The sequence below is a fragment of the Aquarana catesbeiana genome, linkage group LG03, assembly GCF_042186555.1.
Source record: "Aquarana catesbeiana isolate 2022-GZ linkage group LG03, ASM4218655v1, whole genome shotgun sequence".
Lineage (NCBI taxonomy): Eukaryota > Metazoa > Chordata > Amphibia > Anura > Ranidae > Aquarana > Aquarana catesbeiana.
Genome location: NC_133326.1, coordinates 700,785,265 through 700,805,395, shown reverse-complemented (window position 1 = coordinate 700,805,395; position 20,131 = coordinate 700,785,265). Strand labels below are relative to the sequence as shown.

The 20,131-nt window shown below is 45.1% G+C and overlaps 1 protein-coding gene across 1 annotated transcript in view; it reads left to right on the top strand.

The window, feature by feature from the left end:
• CAMTA2 (calmodulin binding transcription activator 2) overlaps nt 1–19,406 on the top strand; it is a gene marked incomplete in the record, with an annotated part of 128,712 nt that extends 109,306 nt beyond the window's left edge. Inside the window, 4 exon segments of the mRNA XM_073623058.1 lie at nt 4,878–4,898; nt 9,479–9,654; nt 9,748–9,822; nt 17,928–19,406. Of these exon segments, the coding sequence (XP_073479159.1) occupies nt 4,878–4,898; nt 9,479–9,654; nt 9,748–9,822; nt 17,928–17,991 (336 nt within the window).
• Nucleotides 19,407–20,131: the final 725 nt, after the last annotated feature.

Sequence of the window (20,131 nt, the reverse complement as noted above, 5' to 3'; positions counted from 1 at the left end):
TTTGCGCAGCGGTCTAACAAGCGCTCTTTTGGAAAAAAAATACACTTTTTTTGAATGAAAAAATAAGACAAGGGTGAAGTTAGCCCAATTTTTTTTTTTATATTGCGAAAGATGATGTTACGCCGAGTAAATTGATACCCAACAGGGGTGGGGGGGGTATCACCACCGATAAAAGTGATCTCACGGTGAATCCGCCGCAGAGACCACTCTTATCGGAAACCGGACCGCCGGCCGAAAAAGAGGATACAGAGGGTTATGGCATCTAGCTGCTGCCATAACGATATTCCTTTTCAGACTTATAGGGACGTATATCGGCGTGCTGTGGTCCGGAATTGGTTAGGTGGTTAATGTTGAGATCTACCCAGATGCCTGACTGGCAACTGGCTTAACCTCTAAGCATACCGCTCACAACCCGGAGCTCCAGTGAGCGCTGGAGGAGCAGAGAGCCGGTGACTGACAGTCACCACTCCCTGCTCATTGAAGACTAAGAACTGAGCGATCAGCAATCTTTGATTGCTCAATACTCAGGCCTAAACGCGGTGGGGAAAAGAAGTAGGGCCAAAGCTCTTTTGACTCCACTTCTCCTGTGGGTTGCTCTGGTCAGCCCACTGTCGACTGACATCCTCAATTTCTCTTTTATAGAGATCCTGTACTGTGGAAACTGTGCCCAGGAAAGGCAAGCAGAAGTAAGGCAAGGCAAGAAACTAGTCACCAGTATGGCCCATAGTGTAGCTCCAGCTGATTTTTTTACCATTAATGACTTGCCATGCCTTGTTACTGCTCTTTGTAGAGGTGGCCATCATGGTAGAGGCAGGGTTTGCTTCCACAAGTCAGATCTTGCCCCTCTGATGGTTGGTAATATGATAACTGAAGTAATAAGTCGCAATGGGAAAGCTTTGGAAAGCATAAATCTTGGAAATGAATAAAGCAGAAGCAGGGAAGTCCTTGCACTGCAGGTCCACAGATACAGCTTCCTCTCCAGCAAGGAGAACAGTGATCAGCACAGTAGTGACATCTGTACCTGTACCAAAATTTGTCCAGTTCAGCAGGAACCGGCTGACTTAAGGTACTTGATCTGCTGTCCGTTCAACAGAACCCGGTCCAACAACTGGCTTCTATCGAATGGTCTTGCTGAAAAAACAGCATTTGATCAATGCTTACAACCAAGGACTGCAATTATATCCCACCTAACCCCATCAGAATGTGTATTCAGATGGGTTTGAGGCGGGGTCCCCCCCCCCTGTTAGAATATAATAGCACAGCAGGAGAGATCCCCTTGTATTACACATTGTTGTGTTGATGCGGGAATCTAAACGTTCATCTCGTTCAACCAGCTAGTTGAATGAAAAAAAAATGCACATGTATACCCAGCTTAAAGTGGTTTTAAAGGCAGGAGGTTTTTTTTTTTATCTTAAAGTGGTTGTTAAGCCACTACAATATAACCATACAATCCCCTCTGTAAAATAACATTGTGTCCCAGTGTCTGTGTTATATAAAAAAGATGCAGATTTCTACCTTGTATATCAGAGCGTCTCCTGATGCTCTCTCCTCTCCCCGGCTGACAGCTCCAGCGGGAGGAGCCGAGAAACTCCCACTGATGTCAGCTGTGGAGGAGAGAGAGCTGAGTGGTCACGTGAGGGACGGGAGACGCTCTCATATAAGGTTGGGATCGGCATCTTTTTTTATGTAACAGACACTGGGACACATAATGTTATTTTACAGAGGGGATTGTATGGTTATACTGTAGTTATGATAGCAGCAGGAGGGGAGAGATGGGGAGTGGACGGAGCTGACAGGCAGGGGGGAGAGGACAGAGGAGAGCTGCGGATCATGGAGACACGGAGACTGTAGATGTGACTTTAAAAGAGGGAATGTCTGTAGATCTGATTTTGGTGTTAGAGAATGTAGTGCTGACCACAATGTCTGGAAGTAACTGAAACATTACTGTAGCATGAAGGTACCGCCGCAAACTGTACTCAACATCAGTGTAAGGTAAATGAATGACAGGCTTCAGCTCAGATCCCTGTCCATCGGTCACACCCCTCTGACATGTTTCACCCACACTGGGCTTAATCGTAGAGGTTGGCCCAATGTGGGTGAAACATGTCAGAGGGGTGTGACCAATGAGCTGGGATCTGAGCTGAAGCCTGTCATTCATTTACCTTACATTGGAGCTGAGAACAGTATGCGGCGGTACCTGCGTGCTATATTATATTTTGGAACAAGATGTGCTCTTTTTCTGCCTGCACCTGAATACAGAGTGTAAACCTGATAGGTGGGTACTGCGGGCTTGAAGTGCCAATCTATTATGGTATTTGTAACTTTACTGTGATGTAAGAAGTAAACCTTCGTTCTCATTGGTTGTCCGCAGAATACCAATTTGATATGAAGAGTAGACAAGGTTTTACCATGAAGTGGAAAGTAGATACTTCTATAATATCTGGATTAAACATATAAAACAAAATGTATATCGGCACAAACAGTAAAACCAAATAATCAAACAAAACAGCAGCTGTGCACAATGTCTAGACGCTTGACATATGGAATATAAAGCAAGTAGTGCAGCTCTAAATAAAGAAAAGACACGTGATGAACATGCACAAAATTATTCCCAAAACCCAACCAAGTTCAAAGAAGTGCAATTCCATAGAAATGTCCATGATCAATCAGGATGAAAAAGTCCCCCAAGCCATGAAAGTGACAAAGGTAAGATAGTAGTTTAGGAGAGGAGGTGTAGATCGTGCTGGACTGACTCGAACCCTCACTTCTGTAGGTTATGTAGGGTGTGGACAGATGAGGAAGAGTTGGTTTCCAGAGGTTTCTGCCCGGTTGGCGAAAAAAAGGTGGTGAGCCCTTTTTGGGCCTGGGCTGCTACCTTGGGGTACGGCCTTGTGGTTGACTCCACATTTGCTTGGAAAGAAATGAAAGTAAAGGCACGCCCAGTATCCAGTAAATGCAGGTATTAAAGATGTTTTATTTGAAGTTTCAGCAATGAAATGAGGCCAACGCATTTCGGGGGACTAAGGGCTTAATCAGGGATGGCCCTGTTGGGGGGGGGGGGGGGGGGGGGGGGGGGGCTTTGGCACATAGATTGGACTGGTAGATGTCCAACCACTGACTGTGTTCAGAGGCCTCAAAGGTAAGATAGGGTAAGTGTCACCAGCCAAAAATTACAACCGCGCTTACCAGAGGACGTGTGACCCCCGAATAAGAGTGGGTCCAATGCGCTTTGTTTACAATAACCAATCCAGAGATCCGGATCTCCTAGATATCCTCCCCTGTCCCCGGATAAGTTGCGCCATGGAGATGGATAGAAGAATGCCAGAAAGCAAAGCCTTCTAAATGTAACTCCCCCCCCCCCCCCACAGGGCTGATCACGAGTCACCAGACATGAAACAGAAGGGTAATCGACATGGCATGATATTGTATTAACAATTTATTGGTTAAAAAAAAAGGAGTAACACTCACATAAGTAGCTTTTAAAAACAAGCGTATTGGTACAAGTGATTGTTCTTCCAGGGAGCAAGATGGGCGAGCATCAATCGCGCATGCGTGGTAGCGTGTGCACGTAACTCCGCCCAACGCATGCGCAATTGATGGTCGGCCATTTTGCTCTCTGAAAGAATGATCACTTGTACCAATACGCTTGTTTTTACACTGCTTTTACCTACAGGTAAGCCTATAACAAGGCTTACCTGTAGGTACTGGAAATATCTCCTAAACTTACACAGTTTAGGAGATACTCCGTATTTGCGCTGCTGCCGACGTCGGCGCATGCGCACTGAAGAAACAGGCCACTGGTGCAGTTTCTTCAGGAGTCGCGCCGTGACTGGCGGCTCCCATGCGCGGGAGTGACGTCATTGCGACTCTGGCCAAATCACAGCGCCGGAGCAGCAAACCTGGAAGTAACTCCGGTAGAAGATGTCCGCGCTGTACTCGGAGGGCCGACGCCGATCCAGGGCATCGTTCTAAAGTAAGTACTTGGCGTATAACACGCTATTTGCACCTGATTTTAAGGGTGAAAAAGTGCGTGTTATATGCCAATACTTCAGTCTTAGCTGCCTCGGAGGGGACAGGGAGGGGGGCGGGACGAGCGCCGTCAGATTACATACAGTGAAAATCTCCTGTTTACTTGGCGGCCTCTGTAATGGGAAGTCCCGTCTTCTGGGCCGCCATTGGACCACTGTTCTGTCTATCATAGGAGATTCTCACTGTATGTAATCTGTCGGTGCTCGTCCCGCCCCCCTCCCTGTCCCCTCTAGGCTGCAGATGGGCATCGATCAGGCTGCATTGATGGCACTGGTGAGGCTGCTGCGTTGATGGCACTGGTGAGGCTGCTGCGTTGATGGCACTGGTGAGGCTGCAGATGGGCAGTGATCAGGCTGCATTGATGGCACTGGTGAGGCTGCAGATGGGCACTGACCCTTGCTTCCAAGTTCCTTATTTAAAATTTTAAGTTTTTTTTCCTGAAACTTCCCTCATAAAATGAATGTGCGTGTTATATGCCGATAAATACGGCATTTCATAATGAGTTGGTATGTGATGCATACTAGCTCATTATGCCTTTGTCTTGCAGGTTTTGTTTGTTTTTTGTTTTTGTTTTTTTCCCAAGGTTTACAACCTCTTTAAGCTACTTATGTGACATTTCTAAGGAATTGCACTTCTATGAACTTGGGTTAGGTTTTGGGAATAATTCTGTGCATGTTCATCACATGTCTTTTTTTTTTTTTCTTTATTTAGCTCTGCACTATTTGCTTTATAATATCTATATTAAGCTTCCAATTTGCCTCTGAGTGATCATAGTGGACCCTTGTGTTTCTCCATCTTGAGTTTTGCTCGTTGCCTATCGTCTAATCTTACCTTTCTCCTTTTACAAGCTAACCTGGATTGCTCTGAAGGTAAAACTGTCTCTCACATGTCCTCATCCCACCTTCCATACAGCAGAGGTGTCCTCCCAATTATCTGAATAAACCCTTGTTTGTTACTTTGATATTTTTACATTTGAACTGTACCGTTAAAATAGAAGACCAAGTATTAGGATTGTTGTTACTGCTGAAGGTGCATGAAAAACAGGAACACCACACCAGTTGTTTTTAGAGCCCAACATATTTCAAGTGGACCTTCAGTCATATTTTTTTTCAACTTTCCATCTATTAAATCTTCCACTCTTGTTGTTTTTTTACTTTGGATAAGGGGCTTAAGGGGCAGCTGCTTTGGGCCCCATAACAAGGACCGGGCCCAGGGCAGCTGCCCCTTTTGCCCTGTGTTAAGGACGGCCCTGCAGCTGCTCACAGTTAAAATGGATGCAGTCAGACTCAGTGGAGGGAGATTTCTGCAGCATATCTGGCAAGTGCAGAATCACAGTATATATAAAATAATATGCAAAGTGGTTGGAGGGAAGCTTCAGAATGGCAAAGATGTTTTTATTACAAATTATGTGAGCAGACTGCAGTTCCTCTTAAAAGGATATGTTCACCTCTGGAACATGCATTTAGGGTGGAACATGTAACATGTTTCGGCTCCTACCGCTTCTCCCTCTGATCCCCCCCCCCCCCCCCCCCACCTGTGACAACGGGCAGAGGATCCTCTCCCAACACCTGCCGTCTCAATCTAAAAAACAGCATGGCTCCACCCACACAGCCCCCATCATTCATTCACAGTTTCTGTCTGTGAATGAATAAACTACAACTACGCTCCGCCACCGTGGCTCATGGCTCGTAGTTCTCAATGAACTGCGAGGGTGCAGGTGAGCGCTCTCGTTGTTCATTGATTCTTCCTGCAATTCAGTAACTGGCTGCCCGTATCAGAGAATCTGCAGGATCCTGGCATTGCACCGATCGCTGGTGCAAGGCTTTACAGGCTCCAGTGTTAAAAAAAAAAAAGCACATTTTTTTTCCCCTGCAAAAAGATGTGCATTTGTTATTTGTAAGAGAAAAAACCCAAATTGGGTAAAAGCTGCGCTTAGATTAAAAAATAATTAGAAAAGCTGCCAGCACCCTAAAAAAAAAGTCCTGTATCTGACCTCCAAAAGTATAACAAACAGCAAAGTGCAGCGCTAATAACATATGTGAAAAGTTAAAATTGAGTTCCACCAAGTGACATGTAAAACAATTAGTGCGGTGTGCTGATTGCGATTTGGTGGTCGGTGACTTTTTGTATCGGTTGAGGGTTACCCAGAATCTGTGATAAGTCTGATGGAGTGTTAGAACTACCGATCCCGTATTGTACCTTGGGTTTTGGGAGACCATAATCCCTATGCTGGGCGAGACTGCCATAATAGCAGTCATCGCCGTCTGGTAAGCAGACTCTACTCACACACGTTTTGGTGGACCATATCTAGGCACTTTTTGTCACAAACCTCTCTTGGATGGGTGTTCTTCATTTATTTACTTTATTTGTGGACTTATCAAGAATTTTTGGACTTTTTTTTCACATACATTTGTGATTTTAGTTTCATTTGTTATTTGTAATATGTTTTTTCACTAATTGTTTTACATGTCACTTGGTGGAACTCAATTTTAACTTTTCACATATGTTATTAGCGCTGCACTTTGCTGTTTGTTATTTGTTATTTGTAGTAGTTTTATTTAAAAAAAAAAAAAAAAAAGGTGAACTTAGCCTTTAATACAGGGGTTGGCAACCCACGGGCCACACCCGGCCTTCCACCGCTAATTGTCCGGCCCCTCAGTGCCCGTGATTAGTTCATGGGCACCCAACCTGCAGACATGTTTGCCGCAGCCCTCTTCATTGGACTGCGGCAAGTAGCTGTTATCACAGGACTGGATGGGGGCGGGAACTGCTGATAACGTTTTACATTAAACAGCAGGGGATTGGTTGCTGGCTGATCCTAGCAACCAATCACCAGCCTGTTGATGTAAAAAGTTCACTTCAGCAGTTCCCGCCCCCAGCCAGCCCTGTGATACCAGCCACTGGCCGCTGTGTTCTACACCTGTGTAAGGTAGGAGAGTTCTACCTACACAGCGTGTGTTTTTAAGTCCGTGGGGTTGGGTGCAGGGGGCACTATGGGGGGGGGGGGCAGGGGACACTATGGAGGGGCAGAGGATACTATGGGGTGCAGAGGACACTATTTGTGGGCAGGGGGCAGAGGACACTATGGGGGCGGGGCAGAGGACACTATGGGGGCGGGGCAGAGGACACTATTGTGGGTAGAGGGCAGAGGACACTATTGTGGGTGGAGGGCAGAGGACACTATTGTGGGTGGAGGGCAGAGGACACTATTGTGGGTGGAGGGCAGAGGACACTATTGTGGGTGGAGGGCAGAGGACACTATTGTGGGTGGAGGGCAGAGGACACTATTGTGGGTGGAGGGCAGAGGACACTATTGTGGGTGGAGGGCAGAGGACACTATTGTGGGTGGAGGGCAGAGGACACTATTGTGGGTGGAGGGCAGAGGACACTATTGTGGGTGGAGGGCAGAGGACACTATTGTGGGTGGAGGGCAGAGGACACTATTGTGGGCGGAGGGCAGAGGACACTATTGTGGGCGGAGGGCAGAGGACACTATTGTGGGCGGAGGGCAGAGGACACTATTGTGGGCGGAGGGCAGAGGACACTATTGTGGGCGGAGGGCAGAGGACACTATTGTGGGCGGAGGGCAGAGGACACTATTGTGGGCGGAGGGCAGAGGACACTATTGGGGGCGGAGGGCAGAGGACACTATTGGGGGCGGAGGGCAGAGGACACTATTGGGGGCGGAGGGCAGAGGACACTATTGGGGGCGGAGGGCAGAGGACACTATTGGGGGCGGAGGGCAGAGGACACTATTGGGGGCGGAGGGCAGAGGACACTATTGGGGGCGGAGGGCAGAGGACACTATTGTGGGCGGAGGGCAGAGGACACTATTGTGGGCGGAGGGCAGAGGACACTATTGTGGGCGGAGGGCAGAGGACACTATTGTGGGCGGAGGGCAGAGGACACTATTGTGGGCGGAGGGCAGAGGACACTATTGTGGGCGGAGGGCAGAGGACACTATTGTGGGCGGAGGGCAGAGGACACTATTGTGGGCGGAGGGCAGAGGACACTATTGGGGGCGCGGAGGGCAGAGGACACTATTGGGGGCGCGGAGGGCAGAGGACACTATTGGGGGCGCGGAGGGCAGAGGACACTATTGGGGGCGCGGAGGGCAGAGGACACTATTGGGGGCGCGGAGGGCAGAGGACACTATTGGGGGCGCGGAGGGCAGAGGACACTATTGGGGGCGCCCTATTAGGGACCCATCACCCCTGGGGTCAGGGACCCCTTCTCACTTGGGGACAGGAACCCCATTTCCAGACCATGCTGGCTGGCAGGGCTGGCGTCAGCCACCCTTGGGTGCCAGGATGGGGGAGGGACAGTAAAGTCCGAATCCACAGCTACATACTTCCTCAGGGTGAACTGGCTTTGTATTAGTGAAGCACCTTTAAAGTGAGTTAAACCTGTACTGCTATTACTATGTTAGGATAATTATCATTATCATTTATTAGCAGGTGAATGCGACCTTCCATGCATTCACATATATTGAATCCGGCCCTTAAGTGGAAAAAGGTTGCTGACCCCTGCTTTAATATATCATAGAAACACAATGTGTCGAGGGCTGTAAAATACCCCCCCCCCCCCCCCCCCCACCTCTCTCCCCCAAAGTGGTAATTTGGGGCTGTAAATGCTGTTTAAGATGGATTTATGAACTCTGGAGTAAGACATCTCCTTAATAGCCAGGCTTCTTGTCCTGTCTGGATTTCTGTGAGGAGATAAGTATTGGGGTGCTCCAGTTTTCCTATACCCCTAGATTTTACCCAAGGTGCCTGTACTTTTACTTGACAACATAGGACTTCACTCTACACGCTGAACCCCGACACAGCACCCTGTCCCCCTACTCTTCATGGTACTCACTTCCTACTAGACAAATCTTCAGGCTTCCTGTCCACTTTTGGGGCCCATTAAGATGTCCACAGGGCTTTGTATGGTGTCTAGCAAACATGCATTTATACACATTATTTGGAGACAAGCCTATTCATTTGATTGAGCTGCTAACATACAACAGCACAGCAGAAATGTGACCTGTACTATATTATCAGACCGTGCGTTGTGGTGTGCTGCAACGCCATTGTGTTCAAGGTACATCAGATGAGTGCATTGTGGTGACATTCAGGATGTGTACTGTGGGTCCACAGGCAGCTGGGGGTATCACACGGTGACAATTTTGTTTTATTTAACCAGAAGTGAGTAAATCCGAGAAGTTCACTGTTCAGATTTACATATTTACAGCCACTGTCATTAAACGGTGAGAACCGCTATTCATCTCTGCATGGTTGTTTAAGTGATAGAACACCTAGAAGCAGATTTTTTATTTTTATTTTTTATTTTGGAGAATCCTTGTGTTGATGTTTACTCTGATTAGCGGGTTATAGAGATCTGCTGAGGCTTAATGTGAATCTTGCGCTCCTTTTTTTACCATCTCACTTTTTTTTTCCTTGCCCAGTACGCACTGTACAAGAAAATGACGCAAGCGGCCATCTTGATTCAGTCCAAGTTCCGCAGTTACTATGAGCAGAAGCGTTTCCAGCAGAGTCGCAGAGCAGCTGTGTTGATCCAGCAGTGTTACAGAAGCTACAGAGAGGGAGCCCGCGGGGGACCGGCCTTGCAACATCGCCTCAAGTGAGCCGCTGACAAAGCACACCGACATCTTTGTGTTCCCATTGTCTTGCTGTGTCTCGGCGCTGAAACACTTTTTTTTTTGTCTTTTCACAGGGGGTCATTCCTGACAAAGAAGCAGGACCAGGCTGCTCGTAAGATCATGCGATTTCTGCGACGTTGCAGCCACAGGTAACATGACACAGCAATCACTGCTTCTATAAGAAGAGGGAGGAGGAATGCACGTGACAGTTGAGGAATGATTACAGATTATTATTGCGGATGACAGATTATCCGTTATAAGGATCTGTGTAATAACTGGCATCCTTTGGCCTTATTTTCTCAGCAAAATGTTTTACCAGTTTCCAAAGTTGAAAATGAAAGGTTGCTATATAGTGAAGAATGTGAAAAATTGATAAAAATACTTTGCTTAAAGTGGTTGTAAAGTCACAGCTATTAAATACTGTTATCCCCTGTTTTAGGTCTATGTTGAATGCAGTATGTGCTTTTTTTAATGCTGCATACCTTTTTTGTACTGCTGTGCAGTCACGTGTCTGTCTTTTGCACCTTTTTTGCACAGCAAGGATGTGCAGTCACATGTCCTCCCTTTGCACCTTTTTTGCACAGCATGGCTGTGTAGTCACGTGTCCTCCCTTTGCACCTTTTTTGCACAGCAAGGATGTGCAGTCACATGTCCTCCCTTTGCACCTTTTTTGCATGGCTGTGTAGTCACGTGTCCTCCCTTTGCACCTTTTTTGCACAGCAAGGATGTGCAGTCACATGTCCTCCCTTTGCACCTTTTTTGCATGGCTGTGTAGTCACGTGTCCTCCCTTTGCACCTTTTTTGCACAGCAAGGATGTGCAGTCACATGTCCTCCCTTTGCACCTTTTTTGCACGGCTGTGCAGTCACATGTCCTCCCTTTGCACCTTTTTTGCACGGCTGTGCAGTCACGTGTCCTCCCTTTGCACCTTTTTTGCACGGCTGTGCAGTCACGTGTCCTCCCTTTGCACCTTTTTTGCACGGCTGTGCAGTCACGTGTCCTCCCTTTTGGACGAAATCTCAACATGTTCAGTAGGGACCGGTTGAGATTTGATTCATCTTATGGGATGGCTGGTTGTGCTGAAATCGATTAGTACAGAGTTCTGTGAATGAATGAACTGCAAGTCAGACGGCAGACAGCTTGTAGTTCTCAGACTGCGAGGGCACTGATCATGGTGGGTGTAATGCTCTGCAGACACCTAATAAAATAAGATCAAAACTGCAAAAAAAGTTAATTTATTTTTTTTCTCTTACAAACGTGAACTTATCGTTCAAGTTGGGGAAAGGGTCTCAAGCACTGTGAACAGTTGGCGGAACTTTCAGTCCAAGAAAGGAAGGAAAGTCTTTATAAAACAGCGGTAGTCGCTGAACAAACGCTTTCACTTGTTGCCTAGAATTACTCTGTAAAGACTGTAAAAAATCAATTAAATAAATAGAACCAAATTGCTCCATCAATTAATCAATCAACTCTATTGAAATAAGCCCAGAAGATTTAGCTGCAGTAAGCCTCGGCCTAGGCAGGTTGTTAATCCTGCTGAGCGGTTTAACCGCTTCAGCCCCAGACTATTTGGCTGGCCAAAGACCAGAGCACTTTTTGCGATTCGGCACTGCATCGCTTTAACAATTGCGCGGTCGTGCAACGCGGCTTCCAAACAAAATTGACGTCCTTTTTTTCCCACAAATACAGCTTTCTTTTGGTGGTATTTGATCGCCTCTGCGGTTTTTATTTTTTGTGCTATAAACAAAAAAAGAGTGACAATTTTGAACAAAAAGCATTATTTTTTACTTTTTTCTATAATATTCCCAAAAAATATATTAAAAAAAACTTTTTTCCTCAGTTCAGGCCGATACATATTCTTCTACATATTTTTGGTAAAAAAAATCGCAATAAGCGTATATTGATTGGTTTGCGAAAAAGTTATAGTGTCTACAAAATAAGGGATAGTTTTATGGCATTTTTATTAATAGTTTTTTTTTTTTTTTACTAGTAATGGCGGCAATCAGCGATTTTTATCGTGACTTCGACATTATGGCGGACACTTTTGACACTTTTTGGGACCATTGGCTGGCATTTATACAGCGATCAGTGCGATTTAGAAATGCATTGATTACTGTAAAAATGTCACTGGCAGTGAAGGGGTTAATACTAGGGGACAGTGAAGGGGTTAACTGTGTGTCCTAGTACATGTTCTAACTGAAGGGGGGAGGGGACTGTGCAGGGAAGATAACAGATCGCTGTTCATACTCTGTATGAACAGAGGATCTTTCAGTTCTCCCCTCAGAGAACCGGAAACTGTGTGTTCTCACACACAGTTCCGGGTTCTCAGTGTGCCCCGAGCGATCGTGGGAGCCCGGCAGTGATCTAGACTGCTGGGCACTCGCATCGGGGAGCGAGTGGGGGGGGGGGGCGCCCCCTAGTGGCCACAGGGTGAAGCGACGTTGCATAACATAGTTTCGCCCAGCAACTGGTTTTAGTGTGTGGCTGCCAGCAATTCTAGAGATTTCAAATCCGTCTGGATATCCCTCAGGTCTGCAATGTAAATCTTCAGCTTCATGGTGATTGCTAAACTCCAGTCAGATATAAAAGTACAGTAAAACCTTGGATTGCGAGCATAATTCGTTCCAGAAACAGGCTTGTAATCCAAAGTACTTGTATATCAAAGGGAATTTCCCCATAAGAAATAATGGAAACTCAGATGATTTGTTCCACAACCATTTATTCATAAGTCCTTCGGTTTATAGTCCATATAAAAAGATTACAGCAATTTGACCAGGTTGTGTAACCATAAAATATCCATCCACAAATGGAAGCCTCCGCAAGGGGATTAGAAGCAAAATCCAGCAGGATCTACAGTGTATAAAAGAGAAGAGAGGCGCCTCTAAGTGTAGCAATATGGTTACATTTAATGAAGGTACAACATTTAGAAACTCTCATTAAATTGGGCATATCCAAGTATGCAGGCATCCGGGATAAAGCTGTCCACATAGACCATCCCCCGCACCACCGGCTCCAACCGCTGTCAGTCTGCATTCTTGACCGGGAAGACTACCCTGCAGTAGAGCGATCTGAAAGCGAGGCTTCAACTGCTCGTGGGGCACAGCGTGGAGGGGGAGACGTCTATGACTGTGAGGAGGATGATCTATGTGGATGGCTTTACCCCGGAAGCCTGCATACTTAGATCTGCCTGTTTTAATCATCAACCATGTGAGTTTCTAAATGTTGTACCTTCATTAAATGTAACCATATTGCTACAATTAGCAACAAAAAACAGGAAATCGTCCAGGGATTGTAAATGAGGTGAATGCGGTTAAATGCACTCTCAAAATGTATTAAAATTGTCTTGCAAACATAACCATTAATCATAGCCAAACCACTGAAATAATACATACAGTAAAAGAGGTCATTACAAGTATCATGGTATAGAATGTACATTGCAAAGTACACAGGCATGAAAAGTATCAACGCGTTTCGCAAGACCATGCTTGCTTCATCAGGGGTAGATGCGTGTGCAGTACATCTGTAGGGGGTATAATGAACCAAATAAGCACCAGCACAGACATGGTATTGTGACAATTAGTCAAGAGGGTCCAAAACGCATGGGCCCTATACTCACCAAAGGCTGGCTCAGACTACCAATTGCTTGATACAAAGAGGCGGCATAAACGATCGTCCGGCTCGGGAGCTGAGGAGGCAGAGGGAAAAAACTGTCAATCGTTGGCTAACCGCATTCACCTCATTTAAAGTCCCGGGGCGATTTCCTGTTTTTTGTTGCATATATTGGGATGGAGGTGGTTTGCGGGTGACACCAGACCTTTTTCTCTTTGTCTATTGCTACACTTGGAGGCGCCTCTCTTCTCTTTTTATACTCAGTTGTGACATGACGCTACTTGTATATCAAGACATCACTTGTATATCAAGTTAAAGTTTATTAAAAAACGTTGCTTGTCTTGCAAAATGCTCTCAAACCAAGGTTTTACTGTACCTTTATTGCAGTTTTCAAGCATTAAATGCAATTTATTTAAATGCAATCTGTGTAAGTATGACTTGGTATCAGCCTCTTGCAGCCACTGTACCACAGAGCCCAGAGTAGGAGAGGGTGAAGCAGCACAAGAAAGCTAGTCAGTTGTGCTGTAGTACTCATGTGCTAACAAGGGACATGCTGCTTAGCACAGAAGAGAGTAGAATGACGCAAAGCTCATCAGTCTGCTGCATCTCCTTTCACTGTCCAGTCACGGGCGTGTAAGTGTTGCCTAACTGCAGCAAATTCAAATCAGAGCATAGGAAATATCTGACACCGCACACCATGCAAAGCCATATGTCATGAGAATAATAAACAGTTATATTTGAGAAGCCACACATCATGCAAAGCCATGTGTCATAAGCTCCGTCCAAGCTGTGCCACCCAACGCGTTTCACCCTGCCCCATGGTTTGAATTCATGATTAAGCCCTGTGGTGAAACGTGTTGGGGCATGGCTTGGATGGAGCTTATGACGCAAGGCTTTGCTTGGTGTGTGGGGTCTCACATATTTCCTATACTCTTATATCATGGGATCAGGACAGACTCCCGTTTGGTGTGCACTCGCAAATGGGATAAACTAAACGGCTTTGAAAGCCTGAGCGGAGACCCAAAGCTTCCTTCTGGTTCACAGAGAAAAATCGGGTCTAGCGCGTTAGAACTCTCCAATCGGCAGCATGAATTTTGTTATCTGCAGGCAGAGTGTTGGACCTCTGCAAAGAGATCACTGTTTCCACAAAGAGAGCAAGGTTCCTTCTCTGCTGCATGCCAACAGGGAACAGACTTTTCTACTCAGGTTGTGGCTATTTTCTAAAGAAAAGGAACTGTGATCCTTGGTATACCTTTTACATTGATGCACCTGCAATGTATTTAGCTGCTTTGACCTTTTCCTAATTGTAATTCACAGGACACAGGGTTTCTCAATATTCAAAATCATTGGGTTATGCTGCCACCATTAGGTGAATAAACACTGGCCAAAAAAAGGCAAAATTCCCTATCCAGGTATAGCCCCTCTCACCGCAGCACAGTCTCCGTTTTGGACCAGACGGTGCAGGCCCTGGAAAGGTTTGGGTACTCAACCTCCAAAAAGCAGCCTTGATCTGAATGCAATGGCTGGAATACTTGGGCTTAGTCCTGGACACAGCTCAGTCCAAGATATTCCTTCCACAAGACAATTCATTTTTTCTTCTGAGAGGCTGCGGAAGATGGTCTTTTTTTCACCTTTTATGAAGTTCTATATTCCCAGTTTCACTCCAAGGAGTTGGCTTGGGAGAAGAGTCCACAGTGTCTGGGTTTACTTGTGTATCTGAATGCAAAGGTCAGGTCAGCCCTGGTTTGATGGATTCCTTCCCAGATGTCAGATCCTGGAAAATAATTTCTTCCAATAACCTGGAATGTTCCAAGCATGGTTGCCAGCCTGACAGACTGGGGAGGTGCTCCTGAAAACTGGTTGGTTCAAGGTGGAACTGGCTGTGTCAGTGCTGATCAACATTGGTCTGGTTGCCTTCAGGGTCTCGCAGTTTCGACAATGCCAAGGAGGTGACATATATAAATCAGCAGGTTGGAACAAGAAGCTGTTTCGCTCAGGAAGAGACGGGCATGATCTTGTCCTGTGCAAAGCTATATGTTTCAACTCTCCGCTGTGCACACTCCAGGCATTAAAAATTGTCAGACGTTCTCAGTCGTTACCGGCTGGACTCGGGCCTGATGGCCATTCACCCGGAGGTGTTTGAAGCCCTTTGTCGGAGGGATCAGTTTTCTCTAAACTGTGCAATTCTTCCGCTTCAATATCTGCCTCGCCTGCTATGCAGAAAAAATACAGGTGTGCTGGTGATTCTTATCACTCTAGTTGGGCCTCAAAGAATGTAATATCTGGACATTCTCCATCTGCTGGCTGATGAGTAATTAGCTCTTCAGATTGACCAGACCTGCTGTCGCAGGGACCAATATTTCATCCTGGTCACTGGCTTTGATGTCATGGCTGTTGAGGCCCAAGTCCTAAGGGACAGGGGTGTTTTGACTCTGTTATTACTACCCTGCTTAGGGCAAGGAAGTTGACCTCCTGGAAGGTGTACTGTCTTACTTGGAAGGCTTATTTTGCCTGGTGTCTGACTCAAAGGTTTTATCCTTGGCCTGGAGTTCTCTCTGGCCTTAAGTACTCTTCAATGGGCAGATTTTAGCATTGGTCATACTGTTTCAGAGATCTATTGCATTTCATTCCTGTGTAAACGCTTTTGTACAAGGGGTTGCGTGGATTGTTTTGCCTGTCTGGTGTCCCCATGTGGTTTGTTTTATAGCATGTTCTGTTTGAACCCATTTGGGATCTTCTTTGGCACTTCTTACGTGCAAGGTGGTCTTTTTTTGATGGCCATTAATTTGGGTCCTAGGGTCTCAGAGCTGGCTGCACTGTCTTCCTGGGAACTTTTTCTGGTCCTTCAGAGATCAGGTTCTTTTTTGCCTAAGGTGGTGTCGTCTTAACACCTGAACCAGGACATTGTGTCACTATCTTTAAGTCCTAATCCCAAACACCCTAATGAGAAAGATCTTCTCTCCTTGGATGTGGTCTGTGCGGTTTGTTTGGTTGTTTTTTTTAAGTCTTTATTTTAACAGTCTGATTTCCTGTTTGTTCTACTTGAAGGTTCTTCTAAGGCAGTGGTCTCCAAACTGTGGCCCGGGGACCAGATATGTGGCCCTTTGTTGGACTTTATCCAGCCCTTGGGCCCCTTTTCTTCCAGCTGACACCAACGATGGTGCACCATTCCTCCCAGTGACACCAATGATGGGGCATTTTCTACTCCCACTGGCCACAGTTTAGACCCCCTTAAGCCTGAAGAACAGTAAACTGGCCCTTGGTTTAGAATGTTTGGAGACCCCCTGTTCTAAGCGACATACTGCTTCTTGCTCCACTATTTCTTGGTGGATTCAGCAAGTCGGGCCCATGCCATTGAGAACAAGGCTCAGCTTTTGCCAGTCAAGTTCTGTTCTACTTGGAGTATAAGTGCTTTCTTGGCATTTCAACATCATACTTCAGCTGTTCAAGTCTATAAGGTTGCTACTGCTAACTGGTCTTCTGTTTATAGGTTTACATAGTGTTACCGGGTAGATATTTTCACCTCTGCGGATGCCAGTTTTAAGTCCTAAGGTCCTGCAGATGGCTCTGTAGTTGGGCTCCTTACTCTGTTTTGGGGTTTGGGCTTGTTGCATTGTTGCTTAGCCCTCTTGCTCAGAACTTTGGGGCATAAGTGGCCTTAAGAGAAACTCTGTGTTGTGTGATAAAGACATTTTGGGATTTTTGGTTTACCTGTAAAATTCTATTCCCAAGTCGTCTTCAAGGACAGCCCACAAGACTTGGACCCCATACACACTATTAGATTTTCTGCAGATTTTTGTCTTCGCATTCACCAAAACCATATAATATGAGGTCAAACCTTAAGAGTTTCAATTTGTATACAGTCAGGAAGGCCATTGCACTACATTGTTTTGGTAAATCCGAAGACAAAAATCTGCAGAAAATCTAATAGTGTGTATGGGGTCTTAGAGCTCCTCAAAATGGCGCAGGAAACACGTTAACCCTCAGAGAATAAAAGCCAGTTCTCCAGGCCCCTGCTTCATTATTTAGTGTTTTCTCTGGACGGGGTTAACTGTTTCCTGTAACTGTTGGAAGTGGGGCTGGCAGAAGGGGTGGGCAGGATGGGAAGTTGCCCTGAGCGCAGTGCAGCACAGTGGCCAAAAATGGACGCAGGGTGGTACACCCATTCTATGGCGTGTATTAATAATGGGGGAGAGGGTGCAATTCTGGATCCCTTGCCCTGGGTGCTGGACAACCCTGTCCCGGTACTGGTTGGAAGGTTCTCCCTAGGGCTACTTGGAAGCTTCTTGAGGGTCAGTTAAGTTTTTTTTTTGGACCTGGCTTTACATCACAGGACACAGGGAACCCTCCCCCCTTCCTTCTCTTGTGTGGTTCCTCATTGCTTGCTACAAAACCGTGTCTGTGCTGAGAGGGGTTATACCTGGGCGAGGAGCCTGTGCTTTTTTTTTTTTGTTGTTTTTGTGGGTGGCAGCATAACCCAAAAATTCTAATTTTACACTCTGTGCAGGGAGAGTAGATATGAGGTTCCCATCAGAGAAACTTGCCTTAGGAGGGCAGCATTGTCCTCCAAGGACACTAAACCCCCCCCCCAATGTACAATGTATCTTTCCCTCCCTTCTGAACCTCTCTATTCTTATTTTATCTTCCAGGATGAAGGAATTAAAGCAGACTCAAGATCTGGAGTGTTTACAGAAGCGCGGGCTGGCCAAATAACCTTGGGCCCCCCGCCCCCATCTCCGGAGCCCGCTGCCGGAAACTCGCACATTGCCGGATGGAGGGAGTCTGCCCACCAGAGGGCGCCACTCCCTAGCCTAGTGCATGAGAGAGAGAGTGTGTGAACGAGCGTGACTTATCGTGTATATGTTGCATGTGAACGGCTGTAAGTTTATGTGACTGCATGTACAGATGTAAATAATCTTGTTAGCAGCGGGTGCCAAGGTCACCACCACTCCTTGTCTTTAACAGTCCAGGAGTCTGCGTGGCCTCACTCCTTAAGGGCCCCCGCTCCCAAACTACTCTTGCTGTAGCCTTGTGCCGCACAACAGCAGATGCCTAAATGCACAGGCCATCATATGTACATAAGCTTATCTGTACATATATGTTTATATATTTATGCACGTTCTTTTCAGTATACAAGAACCCGGGACATAACCCTGACACACAAATATACATGCCGTGAATATTACTTATATGTGCACATACGTGTGAGTATGCCTATACAACCTATACATGCGTGCACAGGGGAAAAAAAAGAAATGGGGAGGGGGGGGGATTCTTGTATGGGGCGCGCATTATAATTTGCATGAGGGTGTATGTGTAACTGTGCGGACACCAGTGAGCGTGTCCAAGTGTGTGTGTGTGTATATAAACGCGCCTATATATATATAAAAATATAATATATATATGTGGCTGTGTGTATATAAATATATATTTTCTGTACATTTGTGGTTGGGGGGGGGGGGGGATTAAATAAGCATCACAGGCAGCTGAAGAAATGAATTGACTGGTTTTATTTCATGCACTTTCATATATATGTATTTGCATATATATAATTTTTTTTTTAACCGTTAATGAAAAAAATATTTTACATCCTGTGTTTTGAGGGTTTTCATTCAGCGCTTTTTTGTTTTTTTGTAATTTTTTTTTTTTTTTTTACACGGTTGTGGAGTTTTTTGGGGTTTTTTGTACGCTCCGGCGGGAGGTTTAACGCACAGATCTGAGATCCCTGTAAAAGAACTGTACTCTGCCCAGGGGGGGGGCAGGTAGAGGAATATTGCACTATTGTGAATCCCCGGTGCCCCATCTGCCATGATTATTGAAAGATCGGCCGTTACAAGAAATGCATTTTTAATTTAAACATTTTTGTTTTTTTAACTGTCCACTGAAACCATTTTTTTTTTTTTTTTTTAATAGAAAAAAAAGTGTGAATTGTTAGGCTGCGTTCCATCACTGCATTTCTGACTTGCGCTGCTTGTACATTTATAATGCCATGCCTTATGATAACACGAATATTCTACTTGTGTGACGGGGCCTGTTTTGCATGTATATAGGGTCACAAATCATTAAAATATATGTATAACCACTATTTTTTTTTAGTTTTGGATAGAACATGGAAAGGTTTAAAACCCCTTTGTGTTTTTTTTTTTTTTTTTTTTTCAATCGCTATGTCTCAGAGTGTGTGTGTGTGTGTGTGTGTATATGTATGTATATATATATATATATATATATGTATGTATATGTATGTATGTATGTGTGTGTATATATATATATATATATATATATATATATATATATATATATATATATATATATATATATATATATATATATATATATATATATACACACAACAAATAGAGAGGGTAAAGATCCATAATGGGGAGGCATGCAGAAAAATATATATATATATATATATATATATATTCACAGAACAAATAGAGGGGGTGAATCTCCCCATGCAGAAAAGATAAAGAATTTTTATATATGTGTGTGTCATCACAGGATAAATAGAGAGGATGATTCTCCCTAATGGGGAGGCATGCAGGAGAAAAAAAAAATAGATATACAGGTAAAAGCCAGTAAATTAGAATATTTTGAAAAACTTGATTTATTTCAGTAATTGCATTCAAAAGGTGTAACTTGTACATTATATTTATTCATTGCACACAGACTGATGCATTCAAATGTTTATTTCATTTAATTTTGATGATTTGAAGTGGCAACAAATGAAAATCCAAAATTCCGTGTGTCACAAAATTAGAATATTGTGTAAGGGTTAAATTTTGAAGACACCTGGTGCCACAAACTAATCAGCTGATTAACTCAAAACACCTGCAAAGGGCTTTAAATGGTC